The sequence below is a fragment of the Megalops cyprinoides genome, chromosome 22 (assembly GCF_013368585.1).
Source record: "Megalops cyprinoides isolate fMegCyp1 chromosome 22, fMegCyp1.pri, whole genome shotgun sequence".
Taxonomy (NCBI): domain Eukaryota; kingdom Metazoa; phylum Chordata; class Actinopteri; order Elopiformes; family Megalopidae; genus Megalops; species Megalops cyprinoides.
Window position 1 is genome coordinate 1085968 of NC_050604.1, and position 19397 is coordinate 1105364.

General features: G+C 40.0%; 1 protein-coding gene across 2 annotated transcripts in view; it reads right to left on the reverse strand.

The window, feature by feature from the left end:
• Positions 1-7732: 7732 nt before the first annotated feature.
• Positions 7733-19397, reverse strand: part of LOC118769422 (general vesicular transport factor p115-like) — a 42693-nt gene continuing 31028 nt past the window's right edge. For both annotated transcript variants that reach the window (XM_036516497.1, XM_036516495.1), the window contains 11 exons: positions 16505-16615; positions 14058-14176; positions 13678-13859; positions 13200-13321; positions 12386-12524; positions 12123-12268; positions 11887-11952; positions 11506-11604; positions 11310-11402; positions 10720-10935; positions 7733-9148 (listed from right to left, as the gene is read on the reverse strand). In XM_036516497.1, coding sequence (XP_036372390.1) covers positions 9068-9148; positions 10720-10935; positions 11310-11402; positions 11506-11604; positions 11887-11952; positions 12123-12268; positions 12386-12524; positions 13200-13321; positions 13678-13859; positions 14058-14176; positions 16505-16615 — 1374 coding nt within the window. In that variant the 3' untranslated portion in view covers positions 7733-9067. The remainder of the gene's footprint in view (positions 9149-10719; positions 10936-11309; positions 11403-11505; positions 11605-11886; positions 11953-12122; positions 12269-12385; positions 12525-13199; positions 13322-13677; positions 13860-14057; positions 14177-16504; positions 16616-19397) is intronic.

Below are 19397 nucleotides of genomic sequence, written 5' to 3' on the forward strand. Positions count from 1 at the left end.
TACCTCTTGCAATTTCCACCAATCAAGCGGATTTACGTCACTCTCCACCTCAGGTATCATTAAGTAGCTCTTGACCTCTTTTTCAATGGCAATGGCAAGTGACTCCCCTCCTCTGACTTCTTGTTTTTTGAAGTAACTCCCAAAAGACTTTTTTGTCTTTTTGGCTGCCTCCCTGGTGTCCTCATCACCTGCTCCACCTTCTGCGGCCATACCTTGAGCTGTTGAGGAGCCTGGGGTAGGGCTGATTTCTTCTGTTGCCATAGCCATCAGTTCTGTCGTAATTGTTGATGTAATGGCTTTAATCTGGTCATCGTCATTGTAACGGTTTTTGAAGCGGGGGTCAAGTGTGGTTGTTAAACTCAATAGGTCGTCCATACCATCTTCTGTGTACTTGTCGTTCAGGTACTCTAGAATAGCTTGTTTGATTTTTTTGGTTAGCTCCGTGTCATCAGCCTTCACTGCCAGGACCTCAGTGTTGAACAAAGCCATCACAGGTTTTATGTAGCAGACTGTTACAACTTGGTGATTCCGTTATGAGTTTATGTTCTGGAAGCTTCAGCTGTTCTTGTGCATCAGCAAGTGCTCTCTTCATTTTCCAGCTGTTGGAAAAAGCTCCAACCACCTTCTTGGAAACCCCAATGGCTCTGTCTACTCTAGGATTCTGCATGCTCCTCTCTGGAAAACATTTAACATAGACAGAACATTTACTGTGAGACAATTTAACACTGAATGCTGAAAGGCCTAATAATGCCATTACACTATTACCTTATGCATTTTTAAAACTGCAATTTAGCATGACTTCTAATTTCATATTATATTTATAATAATATAATAAAGAGAAATAAAATAAATATTCTGAGTAGAATTATTTGTTATTATTATATATTATTATAAAATTATTAATTATAATTATTATAATTATAAAAAATTATTTATCTGGGATAAATAAAGTATATTCTATTCTATTAAATTGTCATTTTATACCTACACTCCTATAGCAAAACCTGTGCTTATTTTCATTGTTCCTTTTCATATTTTAATCATGCTAACAAATAAAAGATCTATTTCACATCAACTGCATTTTACAGAAGCACTCAAATTAGGCTACTCACCAATGGCAACATGATATGTGTGTCCAAAACATGGTAGCCTCTTCCAGTTGTTAATCCGGAGGGCACTGACAACGTTTGTCCCACCGTCTGTTGTCATGCAAACCATACGATCTTCACTGAGTGACCATGATTCAAGTGCATCCTTCAGACCATGGGCAATGATGTCGCCTGTATGATCCTCTGGAAAGTACGACGTTTGTAGACAGTAGCTTTGAAGTTTACATTTACATTTATTTATTTAGCAGACGCTTTTATCCAAAGCGACTTACAAAGTTGATTGTACTTATGAAGTTGCCAAGATTCATCAATGAAATGCACCGTCAAGGAGAGGTATGGTTCGGATGTTCTGCTCGACCATAAATCCGCAGTCGTTGCAAAGTGTGACACTCTCTTCAGTTTAATTGTCAGAGTTTGGCGACATGAATCATACAATTTTGGCAGAGCTGTTTCGCTGAAATATTTTCGACTTCGGATCTAGAGTATTCACAAGTTGTTTAAAGCCACCTCTCTCCACCACCTGAATTGGCACCATTTCTTTTGCTACATAACTGGTGATAGCATTTGTTATGTCTTGCCATCTGCTGCCTTTCTTGTCGTAAGGCACCTTTTTGCTCAATGATTCAGCTAAAGTTTGCTGAGTGTGTTGTGCAGGTACTTTAGTCGATTTAGGCTTATCTTGGGCAGCTAAGTCTCGAAGCTTTTCATATTCTTCGTTTTCCTTTCTGTGGTTAGTTCGTAGGTGGTGAAACAGGTTCGTTGTTGAGCTGCTTTTAACGGCAACAGGTTTCTTGCATATTTTGCAGATTACCGTCTTCTGAGCAACATCCGTCTTCTCGAATCCAAACCACCTCCATGCTAGTGAGGTTGACCCACGCCTATCAACTAATTCTTCGGAGGTAGATTGCGAGGCCGAAGATGACTGTGTGCTGTCTCCTTGTTCACTCATTTTTTTAACCTCAGTCACGCTAACGGCTTGCGGTGACCAATGCAGTCGGAGCGTTCATGTTCAGCTGTTTACGGCGCTGGCTGAAAGCAATGCGTGCTGGAAATCAGCAAAAATACATTGTCCAGAATGCATTGCTTTAAGCCAGCGCTGCAGCTACCTGAAAACGAAGCACCAAGTAGGAGATCATCACGTAGTAATCATGCCCTGACTGCTGCAGTCAAGGCCAGGGGCTTCTGGTGCACGCACCTCTGGACTTTAATTTAGATCGGTTTGTGCAAAGTTATTTAAATACTCGATAGTGTAATTTTGCACATCGTTAAAACAACAATCAGGATATTATCGCAGACGATATATATCGTCTACCCCTAGTGATGACATGCTCTTCATACTGAGTAAATGGGTTAAATCTCTGTGGAATGTCTTGAGTATTGAACAGAAGCGCTGAGCAGAATTAAATTCATTGCTTGCACATCCATAGTACAATTACAGTATACTTTAGTACTGAGGACTGGATGACCGTGCATTATTGAACGCTTCAAGAAATTTCACCAACTGCACAAACTCCTTTCAGAAATGGCACATAAAAAAGAAATGCTTTTGAGATTTTGCCAATGAACATATGACAGGATTTACCCAAGTACGTGACCTGAGAGTAAGATGAAATTTACTTGCAGACTTTGCCCACTTTGCCCTTGAAGGCTCATTAGTGACCTAATCCTACAAAATGGCATCAGAGGTACAAACTTTAAGAATGATAAACTTCTAATCGGCGTCAAATAAATCTTAATGATCCCAGGCAAACCAGGCTTTACTAAGCAGCTTCAGTGGCTGTGATGACCCTGCCATTGCTTGTCCTAGAAAGATTGGAATTGATATGGTGTCTCACATTGAGTCTCCAGAATGCTAAGGTCCTGGATGAGGGCCATCACATGACAGCATCATGACTCAGGAAGCATTTCCACATGAGGAGTTGCTGGGAATGTGGTGAGTCACAGGGGCGCCTTCAGGATTTCGTCTAGGGTACACACAGAATCTTGACCACGCACGCACGTGCGCATACACACATCAAGACAGAGCTGAGAGAGAGAAATGCCACTGACTGATTAATGAATAATTAAATCTGGCCCACCTCTTTGAAGTTTACTCTCCTTCTCCCGGTCACATCGAATTGTTTGAGCACTTCCTCACAGACCTTTGATCACATAGCCTAATTGAAGAGCGTTTATCCGGAGGAGAATATTTCTGGACATTCTAAAATGCTTAACGTGGCTTAATGTTCCAAAACTGCGATCAAAGATCACAAAATTTCTCTCAGATAACTTTGTGAACCTTTTTAACAATAGTATTGCAGACATCCGCAGGGCTTTCCAGACACCAAGGCCTGCCCCTTGTGATCTCATTCCACCCACCCACTCTCCTCTCCATCTCTTCTTTCCAGCTTCTCTCGTCCCTCAGATGTGAATATACCTCACCTGCTGACATCATACCAACCAACTACTTATGCTCTGGATGCTATTCCCTCACCGCTTCCTCAGACCATCTCATCCAGCATATTCCTATTCATCTCTATGATTGATTCAGCACTGTCCACACACTGTGTGCCTGCAGCCTACAAGGAGGGCCAAGTCACACCCGAGTCACAACAGTCTGTGGACCCTTCTTTCCAGACCTACAGACCACATGCTCCTCCTCTCCAACCTGACTATACTTGGGATTGCAGGTGCAGCCCTTAAGTGGATTAAGTCCTACTCTCTGGACGGTTCTTTAGGGTTTCCTCAGATGCTATTTTGTCTCATGACCATGACCTCCCTATAGATGTCTTTCAAGGCTCCATGCTTGGTTCACATTGAGGTGCTCTACCTTCCCTCCAAGTCCTCACCACTACAAGACCTCTCTCTTAATTTAGATGCTGCAGGAGTGCTCAGTCAGATCATATTTACAGCCAGAAGCCTGGGGCTAACTTTAGATGACCAACTCTCTGCTGTGGTTAGGGTTAGGATTAGGATTAGGGTTAGGTAGGGTAAATAAATATATTACCAGTCTCAAAAGAAGCCGGAAATGTGCACTGGCACATGCCCACCCACACCTCCCCACTCATCACAGGCACAATCCACAGATAAGGACCATGAACTAAAAACAGTAAGATTAGAGTCAGGGAATGGGGTTGGGGGTTAGGGTTAGGGCTGGGGTTAGGGTTAGGGTTAGGGTTAGAGTTGGGGTTAAGGATTAGGGCTAATTTCTTCTCAGTATGATGGTATGGATTTCATTTGATTACAGGCCCTGCATGTATGAAGATCCAAAACCAGTATTTTCTACATTTTGTTTTGTAGGACCTATTTAACAGGAATGGTACCAAGCAAGGCTGAAAACAGGGAAGATGTAATCTATGTATACATAGAGACAAAACAATTCCTTCTTTGCCTGATGGTATGGATACAGTTTGATTAAGAGTGAAGGTTAGACTAGATCCTGTCTCAGCCAGGGTTTCCCATTGCTGTTTAAGTTAAAGGTTAGGGTTAGGGTTAGGTCCCTTTGGGGACCATTCCAGTACAGCAAAAACGATGTAGCTTCATATGTTTATAAATATTTCCACTTGGAAAGATGTCTAAGTGCTTTCTGCTGCCTTAATTCATGAGCAAGTCCCTTGGTTTACATCCTTAATAATAATATCCAATAAAGAAATTCATAACTAGTCTAAAAATAAATATTATTTCTGTTTGTTTTCTTGTATTCTATATAGGATTCCATCAAAAAAGTAATACATTATTCTTCACATTCACTCCCATGCATTAAGTCCCATCCTCACCTCCTTTTACACACAGTACTGTTTTAACTGCGAAGCCTCCATACATATTAATCTTCAAAACATCCACTATTCTATATACACACATTTCCTTTACCTACCATAATACCCACACTGTGTTATCTTGAGTTCCAATCTCCAATCGGGGGGAAGAGAATACACAATTTGATGCAATCCCATATCACTCAAAATAAATAATATCATTCAAGAATCAGAATCAATTATCGCTCCCCCAGTTATTACAGTGTTTCTATTAGTTTGTATCTTTTGTTGCTTTAAATCTCCTTGCTTTGCTTTTTGCTTTAAATTTTTTATTATTTAATCCTGCTGGGAATCTAGTACCCAACCATTCAACCGATGTTTGTTCCCATGCTCTTCACTGTTTGGTAGTTCTTAGGTATTTTATATTATGTTCTTGAAAGTGCTGGGTAAAAAAAAACACTATTATTTGTAGTGATTGACCAAATGTGTTGCGCTAGCCAAGCCATAGGGTGTTTGTTTTGGGGTTGGGGTTGGGGTTTTAGGGTTAGAATTAGGGTTTTAGGCATAGGCATAAACATAGGCAGATGGTGCCCACTGGCCTTCCTCCAGCTTCCAGGCCTCTCACTGGAACCAGAATCATTAGTGACTGAGCCTTGACCATAATGGTGTCATATCTGCACTGGTTACCTGCAAAAATACATTGCCATATACCACACCTATCTTTATTGGCACCTCTTAAGGTCATAATTTTTCAGGTTTCAGTTTTACACATAATGAAGCCTTACTGTTTTCAGAATTATTAATGTTGTCATAATTGAAGTATGGCACTTGATGTTCTCATATGTTTTATTGTTGATATTTACACAATTTATACTCATTGTAGTTTACTGTATGTTACAGTGACCCTGTGTTGTTTTGGCAGGGTTGAAACTGAGGGGGCAGTTTCACCCGTGAACTAGGTTCAAGCTAAGGTTACTGTCACAGTGGTGTGTCGTTCAGGGCACAGGAGTCAGGTTTCGGGTTCAGAATTTTATTTTCATGGTGTGGAGTAGGTGTGGTGTGTGTGGATCCACCTTACAGAGGGTTTGTTGGTGGTGTGTTGTGTGTGTGTGGTTTTGTAGGCACAGACGCACAATACTCTGTCCCCAAGGGTTTGGTCTCCCCAGTTCTTCACCCCACAGGTATTGGTGCAACACTGAGGTGGAGGAGGTCACCACTACTTTTATATTGTCCCAAATCCTTGGCCCTGATGGGGTTCTCATTGGTGGCCAAAGGATACGGACAGGTCAGAGGGCAAATGGTGACCAGGGGGCTGTCCTTGGGGGTTTGCCTGTGCCTCAGGTTACCTGCAAGGGTCCTGCTGATAAGGGGAGCAGCAGAACCGGTTTGGGCAGGTTACAACTGAATCGTAAACAAAAGGTCTGTGAGTGGTGGGGGTTGTGTGCACAAACAGGGACTAAGGAATATGGCCCTTTTCTGCAAGGGTAGTTCATGAACCTGGATTGGTGAAATTTTTCCAAGAGGGAAGGAGATGTTCATACATTGTATATCTCCTCTCAACATTGACTACAACTATGCTTTATAAGTGAGCGGGTGGAAGGATGTGTGTTTTGACTATAGTAAAGCAGTAGGTATTATAACGTCAACCTTTGTGCACGTGGGTGGTAGAGTAGACATAACAAAGATTGTGCCTTGTCAAAGGACCAAATGTTGATGCCACAATACAGTAGGAATCATTTTCTTGAATTTATGGGAAAACATCTTAGGTATTCTTGTGACAAAAGTGTTCAAAAAGTACACCTTCAGAGCAATTTCCAACATGCTATCAGTAGCAATCTCCCAGATGTGTCTGCACTAGCAAGGGTCACGTAGTCTCAAAACTCCCATTGGAAATAATGCACAGACACAGTTTTATATATTAAAGTCACAAAACTTTCATTTCCATTTCCATTTCATTTGAGTTTGACTTTTTTCTTTTGGGTTCACATTGGACCTGTGGGTCATGTGGTTCCCAAATTGTGACTATTGGAGGCTTAAAAAGGTTGGGAACTCATGACCTAAAGAATGTCACACCCCATTCTGTATAAGAAACCCATCAATACAGAATGGCATGGGACAGTGTTATCAGGGTACAGCTTAGGTCCTAGGATATGCTGCATCTGTGTCCTTTAGTATGGAAGAATAAGTGTGCAGTACATGGAACAGCTGATAACAGTGTTCAGATTCTAGAAGTTAACTATGTCACTCCTATACATCGGTGTGAAAGAGAATTTCAAATGTGCAACACAAAAATTCACTTAACCATGGTCAGAGTGCAATCAGTGTATTCATTACATTTTATAATGTAGTTATGCAACCTAAAAGCGAAAGTGACATGAGTATTTTAATACTATTACTCAACGTCCAAAAAGTAAAAGGACAATGGCACCATTTGAATGCTGGTCCATTTAAATCTACTCTGTCATACTGCAACCAGGAATGAGTCACAGCCAGTTCAGAGTGTCACACTAATGCAGGGCCAGGAGTGGTACAGCAGCAATGCTGGCTTGCCCTATTCACTTTGTTAGTAATCCACCAACACAATTACAAATTAAGCAGTTTGATCAAACAAGAAACTTCACACAAAAAACAACTGAAAAAAAATTAATATTCCATTCATTCATTCCTTATAATACACTTCTTGTCTTCTTGAGTGCCTAAAACTTATAATCAACATAAACAATATTTTCAGACTATTGAGCACATTTCACAGATATTGTCTACAAATCAGGTACAACTTGAACATATACGCTATTTCCATTTAGTATACAACAAATAATCTATGATAATAAGGATACTACTCACTGCAAATGATTTGAAAATGGCAAGAAAGGGAGCAAGAAAAAGCTATGGTGAAAACTGTATTTGCATTGTTTTACACAACTCCAAAAAGGTCATACCAATAAAATAAATAAATCCAAAGAACAATCTTCACATTAATTGACACCCTCATACCCTAAAATGAAAATGTATTTGAATGTAATTATTATTATCAAGCATACCAATGAATTGGTCATTGTTTTCTACTTGCCGTAACACAGCAGAACACACTCAAAACATGGACATTTTTCCAGGAAAAAAAGCAGTTAGCAAAAAAGACAGTTAAATTTTATGGAGTCATATTAGGTTGTGTATCTAGAACCAACTATTGCTGATATAAGCCATGCATTTTCCTTTCACATATGTAAGCCATTTTGCCAGCAATAACAGTATTAATCACTTATTTGAGTTTTCTTTACTAAATTGAAGGTTTGAATAATCAATTCTTGGGTTGGTATTACTCATTTGATAAGAGTATGTCCTACACTATTCATTGAAGGGTACAGTTCATTATTTTGAGGGTACTGATTAATGAAAACATTGTAAATTCAATGGCAGCCTCTTAATGGTGTATGTTGTCTTTGTCCCTGATAAATATTCATTTATTTTCTTAAACAGCAAAACCTCTACAAGAAGATAATGGTAATTCAGATGAAGAGTTCTGATAGTCTCACATGTTACTAAACATAGTAAATACATTTCTTAAAGTGGTCACCAGTCTTACATTTGCACACTTGTTTCCTACAGGAAAACTTTATTTTCCTTAGCTTACAAAATCATGGACTCTGCATTTTGCAATATTTGCAAAAATATTTCTCGTTTGCCTGTTGAGATCATCACGTTACACTGCAGTCCTGATTCTGAGTCTTTAAACTCAAAAATAAGCAAGTGTGTTCCAGTCAAGCTAACGGCGAAAGGCACATCTTAAAGAGCATTGTTTCCTCAGGGAATTAAAGGATGTCCTGTGCCCAGGAGCAGTGCAAAAGAAGCATAGCTGGATTCTACCACTGCTGGACACTCCATACTCCATCCTTTGGAGTGGTGAAATTGTTCACTGTTGCAACATCACCTTCAGCTCATAAGGAGTTGCATATAGAACAAGGTGTTGAAAGGTTTGATGCATACCATGAAACTCGCATGCCTTGTTCTTGTGATCAATCTGCTGAAATGCACAGCTGAAATTAATGCTCAAAGGATATGGGTCTTTGGGCTTGGTTGCAGTGGGGGAAAAGTTTAAAACTTTAACACTAAAATTGTGACAGGACATAAAAAATGAAAATGGGTCCGAGGACCTCTCTCTTCCATTCCTGTAATAGTGTATTATCTGGTGCAGCAATGTCCTTTGTCTTTCTGTATTGATGTTTTCTATTCATTATCATCTTCATATTCCTCTTCTTCCTCATCATCAAATTGGTCCTTGGAGTCCAAGTCATCTTCGTCTTCAATCTGAAAGGTGATTAGTATGGTCATATCATTGTGTATCATAATCACTTTGTGGGTTGTCACTATTCTTATTCTTAAGGGCTGTGAGAAGTCATTTTTAAATCTGCAATCCACAATATGAATGCTATTAAGACGTTCTGTTAATGTTTACTACTAATTGTTAGCTTTGTGGCTATGGTTCTTGCCTCTCATTGGAACTAAAATGGAGTGGGGCTAGCTGGCTAAACTAAATCTGTAGTACGCTGCAGTACATGTATATACACTCTATAGTATATATGTGCACCCTGTTGTATATTCAGTGGATATAAAAAGTCTACACACCCTTATGAAATTTCAGGTTTTTGAAATGTAAAGACAGAAATAACAACAATGTAAATGTCAGACTTTTTCCATCTGTAATGTGATCTTCCAACAAAGAGGCACCGGTCACTCCATGCATGTGACCACCATCTCTCATATACTGCACATGCCAGTGCTATAGGATAGGGTGGCAAGACGGAAACCCTTTCTTACAAAAAGGAACATCCAAGCCTGTCTAAATTATGCCAAAAGATTCATTCAGTCACCCCAAACCATGTGGGAAAACGTGCTGTGGTCTGACGAGACAAAGGTTGAACTTTTCGGCCTAAATTGTAAAATATATGTTTGGCACAAAGCCAATAAAGCTCATCAGCCAAGGAACACCATACTGACTTTGAAGCATGGTGGTGGTAGCATCATGCTTTGGGGCTGCTTCTCTTCAGCTGGGTCCGGGGTTCTTGTCAAGATAGATGGGATAATGAATAGCTCCAAATATCAAGATATTTCTGCACAAAACCTACTGGCCTCTGTCAGAAAGCTGAAGATGAAGAGGAATTTCACATTCCAACATGACAATGACCCAAAGCACACATTCAAGTCGACCAAGGCATGGCTTCAGAAAAGGAAAATCAAAGTCTTGGAATGGCCCAGTCAGAGCCCAGACCTCAATTCCATCGAAAACCTGTGGAATGACCTAAAGAGAGCTATACACAGGAGATCCCCTTGCAATTTGAAGGAACTTGAACTTTTCTGCAAAGAAGAGTGGGATAAAATTCCAAAGTCTACATGTGCAAAGTTAATAGACACTTATTCACAAAGACTTGCTGCTGTAATAAATACAAAAGGTGCTTCCACAAAGTATTAGTTGGGTGGGGTGTGCAAACTTATGCAATCAGGGTGTTGTAATTTTTTTGGTTAAAATGTTCAACTCTTCTTTCTTTCTCTGGATTTTTGTTTGTTGGAAGGTCACATTAAAGATGGAAAGAGTCTGACATTTATCTTGTTATTTCTGTCCTTACATTTCAAAAAATTGCAATTTCGTAAGAGTGTGCAGATTTTTATATCCACTGTCTATACAGATCTGGAGTATATGTAGACATTCACTCTGCAGTATGTGTGCACTCTTACTACTTTTCAATCATACAATTTGTGAGCTAAAAAGGGACTTGGCCACTCAGGACCCCTAGCAGATGACTGCTTTATACTAAACACAGTGACTATGGAATTAAAGCTATGATGGGAGATTGCCTACTCCTGCTAGAGGAATCTCTTACTGGCTCTCCTAGATCCTTTAGCTTGTTTTTCAATGTCAGGATCTTTTGGTCTTGATCTGCCAATAGCATGAGGAGGTCATCTTGCTCCTTTTTTGACTCAATCACTTCCTGCAGCAGTCTGTTTTTTTCCGTCTGTAGGATGGCCACAGTACTGTTAGCGGTTGCTAGCTGTTGCTCAAGACTGGTCCTTGATTCTGATAAACTCTTCATTTCTTCCTGTATCATAGGGCAAGAGGTTACCATTAGGAGAAGAGAAAAACCAGTGCACACAGAGCAAAGAACTATTATCCCCGAATCACACTAAATAAACATAAGATATGTTAGTCCTGATTATTACGAAAACACATACTGAAGACACGCTATCTCTGAATGGGACTAATACCAGACTGAAGAAATGTAACCCTTGAACTGCACTAAAACAATTCAAAACGTTTATCTGTGGCTATTCTGAGGTATATGATTATATGGTATTGGTAATGATCTAATCATATGATATTGGGAATGATCTCATGATATGGTGTTGGTAATGATTTGATCATATGATGTTGGTAGTTATTTGATCATATGGTACAATCTGAAGATGAACGGACCTTGAGTTTTTCAACCTCTGCATTCTGGGAAGTCAGTCGTTTCTCTAGCTCATTGATTTGGCCAACAGCTGCAGGCAATGCTGGGTCTGAGGCCTGAAGGAGATAAAGCAGAAACCCTGTGTCTCTTCCATAGATGTGCTCACCACAGACTCCATTTTCTCGATAAACCCCATGTCTCTTCTAAAGAAGTGCTTACCACAGACTCCACTTTCTTCAGTAACTCTGCTTTCTCTGCCTGCAGCTGGCCAATCTCTGTGGTCTGAGACTCAACTTTGCTTTTCAATAATTCCAGTTCCTGTTGCAGGCAAATATCATAACACTAGAATCATGACTGGAGACTAAACCCTGATTAGAAATATCAGTACGAAAATATTTAACACATCAATAGCAATTACATATAAAGCAGTATCGCGTTCGTAAATTTAACACTATTGAGGTGAGGAGCAGTCATTTGTAAATGCCTTCAGTTATTTGTATATTATCATTACAACAAGATCATATATAACTTGGGTGTCAGTGTCTTTGCTGCAGTCTTTTGTTAAACTCACAAAAATGTAGTCTCTGAGATCTAATTTACCTTAAGGAGTTCTGGATTTTCTGGCCCTCCAGCGACAGTTTCTATTGCCTGCATTCTCTCCGATTTCTACACAATAACAGTCATCAATGTCATTTTTGTATATACATTTTGCCAGTAGAGCATAATAAGCCATTTAACTGAATGGAACTTTCTAACTGTCCACAGTTAATTCTAGTGGACCTCGCACATGCTGGCATGTCGACAGTGAGGGTGTCCCTGTCTCTCAGCACACTCACCAGGCCTGCAATGAGGGTGTCCTTTTCTGTCAGCTGACTCTGGAGCTGTGAACACTGTTGCTGAAGCTCCTCCACTTCCTCCTTCAGCAGTTGGCTGTTTATCCGTGCCTCTTCACTCTGATTGCTAAGCTGCCGACTGTCACTCCCTGCAGATAAAAAGCCTCATCGCCTCAGTATAATACTTCCAAACCAATGCACTCCTGGCGGGGTTAATCATTGCGACTGATGTTTACTGTTAAGCAGGGCAGAACTGGTATACTTACCCAGCTTGAGCTTCAGGATGTTGTACTGGTCTTTCTGCTGCTGTATCTGTAACAGCTGTTGAGCGATTGTCACCTGCATCTCTTCGTTCTGGGAGGCCATCGATGAAACCTGGTCTTTGAGTTCATTTATCCGTGCATCCTGCAAGGGCAGAAATACACAGGAAAATGCAAAGTGTTATGAAAAAGTTCCATAATAGATTAATTACAGTCAAGACAATGAAAAAGATTTTAAACTAGATTCTATAAATTAAGAATGAAACTGCAAACAGTGGAAAGTAATACTGTTTGTCTCCTCGTTCGAATGTTCATGGTTTCCTTTGATTGACAATGTTTCTTGACTCCATTAACTGAGCAGTTTTTCATTCTGAAAATGATTAGCAGCATGAGCCCCCTACAATATATAGATAATACTAATGATTAAAAGCTGTGTGTGTGGAGAAATCCTCATTTTGGTCAGAAAGAAGAACACACAATTCACCACACTGAAGTGGGTGTTCATTGGAAAAACAGGAATTATTCTGATGTCATCCAAGCAACTGCCAGGGGATTGGCTGACCTACTCACCCCCTTCTTCAGCTGCAAGAGGCCAGACTGTTCTACTTCTGTGGGCTCATGGTCATTGTCAGCAGACACAAAAATGAATTCACCTGCCTTGTAATGCAGCTTTTCTGAATTTGTAAAATGTGTAAGCAGCTCATTTAGACAAGAAGTGGCTGCATTCTGAAAAATCAGAGCTTTTAAAATGCTGTGAATCAAAAATGACAGTGGTTCAGGAAAGCCAAACAAAAAGCAAGTCCAGTGGGGTCAGATTTACCTGCTCTCTGATGAGCTCCTTATACTGAGTGACAATACTGTCATGCTGTTCCAGGGTCTTCTTCACCTCCTCCTCCTTCTTCTCCTCCTCACTGGACTTGTGCACAGCTTTTGTGATAACCCCTGTGGAGCATTTGTACACAGAGTATCTCCATCAGAATCAAAATTCATGCACAGTGTATCTCCATCAGAATCAAAATTCATGCACAGTGTATCAGCATCAGAATCACAACTCATGCACAGTGTATCTGCATCAGGACCAAAATTCAAGCACAGGGTATCTGCATCAGGAAAGAGGAACATGGAGGACTGCAGGTCATTCTGTTTAACTGTTAAACCTGCTGTGTGATTCCTGTCTTTTCCACATCTGAGAGCAGAATCTTAAGCTAAGAGAAATCAGACTGAAAACAGACCCTGAAGAAGAGAATGCCTCTATGACCCTGGGTAATTAAATAAAGTAAGACAGGAAGCCTGCCGACCCTCTAGCTCCTTCACCAGCTTGGTGAACTCATGGTCGAACAGCATCTGCTCCGTGCTGGAGAAGGCTGGCTGCGGCTTCTGGGCTGCTCTGGAGTACAGCTCGTGCTTGCTAATGAAGCCCAGCTTCTCCACGAAGTTCTCTTTCCCGATGCGCTTCTCTATCAGCTGCTTCAGCTTCTCTCTGTGAAGCCCCAGCACACATACACAGGGTTAACGGGTTAACGACAATGCCAATGACATCAAGGAAAAAAAAAACTTTTGAAAAAAGTTTAAGATGGGAGCATTTGTCCGAGGAGTGAAATCTCATTTGGCTTTCAACAGACTGAAAAATAACTTTAAAAATGATAAATGCTGAAAGCCCACAGCAGGAGAGCCATACTTGGTGTAGTTCTCCAAGGAGTTGTCGTTGTGGTAGATGCAGATGCCCAACAGCAGAGCACACAGGCCCTGCACCAGACACTCATCTTCTCCCAGGTTCTCTGAGATCTGGCCTGTCAGCTGCAGGACAACTGCTCAGGAACACAAGGCATGGAGCGAGGAAGTCAAGAATGTAAAGCACCAAGAGGGGGGGCAGGGGTTAGGGGTCGAGGGAATTCATGAGGTTAATTTAAAATTAAAATGAATAAATTAACAGATAATATTATACTCTAAATGCTTGTCACATCTTATACAGACACATATTTCATCTTTTAGAATGTTATAAACGATGCCATCAGAAATATGTATTCTCCATTACAGGTGGTACTGGTTAAAAAAATACATAGAATAGCAGCAGAACAACAGTAATTCTATGCTTGTCTTTATTAGCAAATGTATAGCAAATAATGAATGTGAAATATCTAAGTAAGCAGCATTATATCCAGTAATCAATATGGGGCGTATTCTCCCACGCGCATAAGTCAAAAAAAGCATGCAGCTATACACTTTTCAGCCGACGCATATTCTCCCCTTGACTCAAGTCTATGATTTGCGTGCCATGAAGGCAGTTATGCGCCTCAGACGGAGCAACCCCAAAATCTGGGCATTTCTTATGTAAACACCATTTACGCTTATTCTGCCCTTGACGTACGCGCTTTTCAGCTACGCACTTCTGAAGGCTGTAGTAAGTCAAGCGCCACTACTTGGCGAAACACCATATTGCCTTTTAAGTCGGCGGTAGGCCTACTTTTAACATTATTATACATGTACAAATAAAGTTTAAAATTTACGATATTTGTGTGTCATTATTTTTAAACTACATTAACATTTATTGTAACCCTATATTACATTGCTAAACAGAAAAAAATGTTTTACATCACATGGTGTTGTGAACAAGCCTGGTAAATAATTAGTCCAAATATCAGTTCAGATGAGTATAAATAGCAGAGTATTACCCATTCACTAATCAACTTAGCTAATAGAGAGTACTTTAGAGGAGTCATGATGAGTGATTACTAATGAATTTTTAATAATAGGCTACTCAGCATGAGTTCAAGCGGACCTTTTCCTCAATAGTGCATTTTTATTAACACTTTCGCGCGGATGGTCACACTGGTGTGATTAGCCGTTTAGCGCGTATGCTAAAACTGGTGTGATTAGAAAACTAGATTGGAAAAATTCTAGCTAATTTTAGCTTTGATGAAACAGTGATTTAACATAAAAAATACAACAAATGCTAACTGAAAACTATGAGAAGCTTAATAACGCTAATGAAAACATAACAAACCATGTAATGTAACACGCGTGCTACACAGCATAAAAATGTTACCAGCAAAAGGGTTAATGAATCTCCAGATGTCAAACATGTCTTTATACATAGGCCCAGCACATGTGTCGTTTGGTATATTTACTTTATTTTTAGATTTATGTCATACATAGAAACTGTTGGGATATGTAACATGTTGTGGTTGAGCATTTGACAGATCAGCTTCATCCCAGGAAGTTGAGGAAAGGTGTTGCTTGAGCCCACCATTTCATATGCAAACAACTCCTTCCTGAGATGACAGCGGGACTGCCTGTTCTCCACAGGATAATAACTCAGATGGGTACTCAGAATGGTGGTTAACATCAATGTCAATCGAATGCTAACCCTGTGGGGACAATCTTTTGCTTGACCATTTGCCTGGCCAGTCTAACCCTAGAAAGTCAAGGGAAGGTGTTGCTTCAGCCCACCTTAGAGAATGCAAATGATTCCTTCCTGGGGGGGACTGCAGGAACCTCCAGCCCCCACAGGTCACAAGCCAGGAAGGTTACCCAGAATATTGGAGGGAGTGGGAAAGAATGCCTTTAAAAATCAGTGTTACCATGTGATCAGGGTTCTCTCATCTCTGTACTTGGGGAGAAGATCCACTAGTTCCTTTACTGTATTAAAGAACCTATTTGTGAGGCAGCGAAACGAAGTCTGAAGCCTGCATTCATTTTCATACTCGGAAAGTATGACAACCGTTTTATTTCTACAGAAACAAATGCTTTCCTTTGAGGCAATTCGTAGTGCTCCCTTTGCATTTATTTTCAGAATCAGAGTCTTGTTTATGGTTTGAATGATTTTCAATGACATTCACATGGTAAATGCGTAAGTCCACGTCCCATGTTTTCCCGACAGCCAAAATAAACGAGGTTGTGACTCAGTATACTTCTATTTTAAATAAATCACACCTCTTTCAGGAGCCCGTCTTCATTCTGAAGTTAAGCGCTATGGGCGTGATCGCAGCGCGTAGGGGAGAATATGCATAACTGAAATGCGTGTAACTGGAGGCGTGCAAAAAAGGACTTACGCATGAATGGGAGAATACCCTCCTATGAGACTAGCTTCAGACTGCGTGATGGACTACTAGAGTAGAAGGATACAAATGGAACGTTGTCCTGATTGTGCAGGAAGTGCATGACAGCAATGGGACAGCTGCTGATCCAGGTGCAGAGCAGGATGAGCAGTCCTACCCTTGTCTGAACCTTACTGCCCTGCAAACACACACAGCATCCCTCCTTTCACACCAGAGCACACTCTTACACAGCACCCAGCATTCCACATCAGAGCACAGACACACTATTACACAGCACACAGCATAATGCACTCTCTGCTTAGTACGGTTACTAAACACATCATTGTAGATGAGTAAAATTATAACAAAACTGAATATTTATTACTTTAAAGGGTATGGTCTTGATCAATTCAAAGTGTAAAGCCATATTTGACACATCTCCATAGTTTCAAAGACTGTTAAGATTCATTATACTGAAAAACGCAGGTCACAGCAAAAAAATCCACACTTAAGTGGCTTCCAATGAGTTCAAATTATTCACTTACCACATTACTTACTTACCACCATGTTTTATGTTGTATGTTTTAAATGCCTTTGACCTGTTTTACATGTATTGGTGAGCCAAAGGAAAATTTCCACCCCGGTGGACAATAAAAATCTATTTATTTATTTATTTATTTATTTATTTACTTACTTACTTATTTCATTTGATTTTGAATTTGTTTCCATTATAATAAAGTATAATGTTGGGATACTGATGATGCATATTTTCTGAATCACAAGTTAATAAAGGTAACACAAAATATTATTTTAGACAGCTATATAGCAGGGAGTTTACTGTATCCATTACCATCTATGTTTATATTTCCATTGCTAAATAAATGATAACAAAAGCCAAGTTTTGAGCAGCGTCAGCCAATCAAGGAGGGAGAGGATTCAGTCCCAGAATAACACATAACCTTAAAGTTACAGGTGACCATATTTCCTTCATAGGAGATAACTAGAGGCAGCTTGACACTGAATCAATGGAATAAAAAGCATACACATTTACACAATGCATGCTATTAGTAATTAACACAGTTAATTGAAAAGCCAAAATATCCTTTGTCAAGTATACTGTAGGGGATTAGAAAATGACCATGCAGCGATTTTAATGGGATCATCTGAAAAGAACCCTCATCCTTCCACCCACCCAATACAGCACAATCCTGACTCTCTGATTCTAAAGCCTGTTTTCTTCAGAGAAGGATAACTACCTCTTGGATACAAAAAAAAAAATCAAATCTCACTCACCACTCTGAAAGTAAAGAATAAGAGACATGTTCTATCAGACAAGTTGTATTAAATGTTTCATGGAAAAATAGCCACCCAAAAATACATCACTTTTCCTCTCATTTCACATGCATTATAAATAAAGCAAGCATTGTTGTTACGTCCCTGGATGTATGGAGTTCACGCGCCTGCGTGTTTTGGACTGGTGACAAGAAAGGGGGGTGTCCATGCGTTTTATTTTATGTTACACCTCACCCTAGACGAGGTCGTAGCAATTGTTTACGTACAATCTAATCAATCTACATTACATCATTGTCATTTAACAGATGCTCTAATCCAGAGAGACTTACATAAGTTACAGTTTTTACATGTTATCTATTTATACAGCTGGATGTTTACTGAGGCAATTCTGGGTTAAGCACCTTGCCCAAGAGTACAACAGCAATGTCCCAACAGGGAATTAAAGCAGCCACCTTCTAATCTATGATAGACTACTTAATCTATTCATTAATCTAGTAATTAGCAAACTAGCCAGCGTTAAATACTTGATACCTAATGTTGCTAACCGGGAGTGTGTGGGAGAATGAGCTAGCTAACGTTAGCTATACATGACTAGACTAGACTAGAGGCTAGGTACAGTATATTGGGGAGCTGTAAAAGAGATTGTATATAGAGACTGGAGAGGTAGAGTGAATCAGAAGTTGCAGATACCAGAATGGAGGCTAGCGCACCGCAACATGTCCACTTCCCATTTACTGGCGTCAGACCTATTGTAAGAAGTTCTATGTATGTGTTGTTTTTTTCAAGGCCTTCCTGAACATGTAGTGATCCTTGATGTGAGAACCAGATGGAATACTCTGCCTAATGGTAGAGAGGTTTCTTGAACAGTACCCTGCCATCCAGGCAGTGTTCAGGGACCAATGACTCAAGAAGTCGATGGAAAGGGACAGGTATTGATTACTGATTTCAGAATAAGTCACAATCATTCATGAAAATGAAATCTATTACTTCTCATATTAGACCGATTTTAATAGACAAAGCATGAATGTTGTACTTCTCAGATTGGAGAGAATTTCAGATGAGGACTACAGAAAGTGTGAGGACTTCATTGCCATAATGAAGATTCTTTACACATCCACCCTCTGTGTATCATCAGAAAGGAGCTCCACTGCAGGGCAGATCCTCCCCATCCTTTCTAAGCTAAAGGAGCACTTCAAGGTGAAAGACAACGACTCTGCCTTTGCGAAAGCCATAAAGGAGAAGGACGCTATGGAGTATGTAGTAAGCTATATTGATAAGCTTGTGTTTGTGCTGCAACAAAACTATTTAAAACAAAACAAATTCAAAAAACATCTTCAAACTTTGAAATGTTTAAATATTTTCTTTGTGGGATTACTTGCTCCGAGGGTGTTTGGATCCGCTTGGAGAAACAAGCTGTCCTAAACAAGGTGCTTCATGATCATTAGACTTCTGTATAGTATATATTTCTTAAGGTACCATGTACTATTTGTAATATTAAACCATTCATGTGTAAGGGACAAGCAGAAGTGGCTCAGGAAGGGAAGGAGGATGCTAGTGGTGATGATGAGGATGATTGGTCTTCTGAAGACAGTGCAGGCACAACATGTGTAATACACAGATCTGTCATATATTCTTACTTCATTAGCAAAATAATTTTTGGTGAATAAAGAAGCCTTTTTGTATTTTCA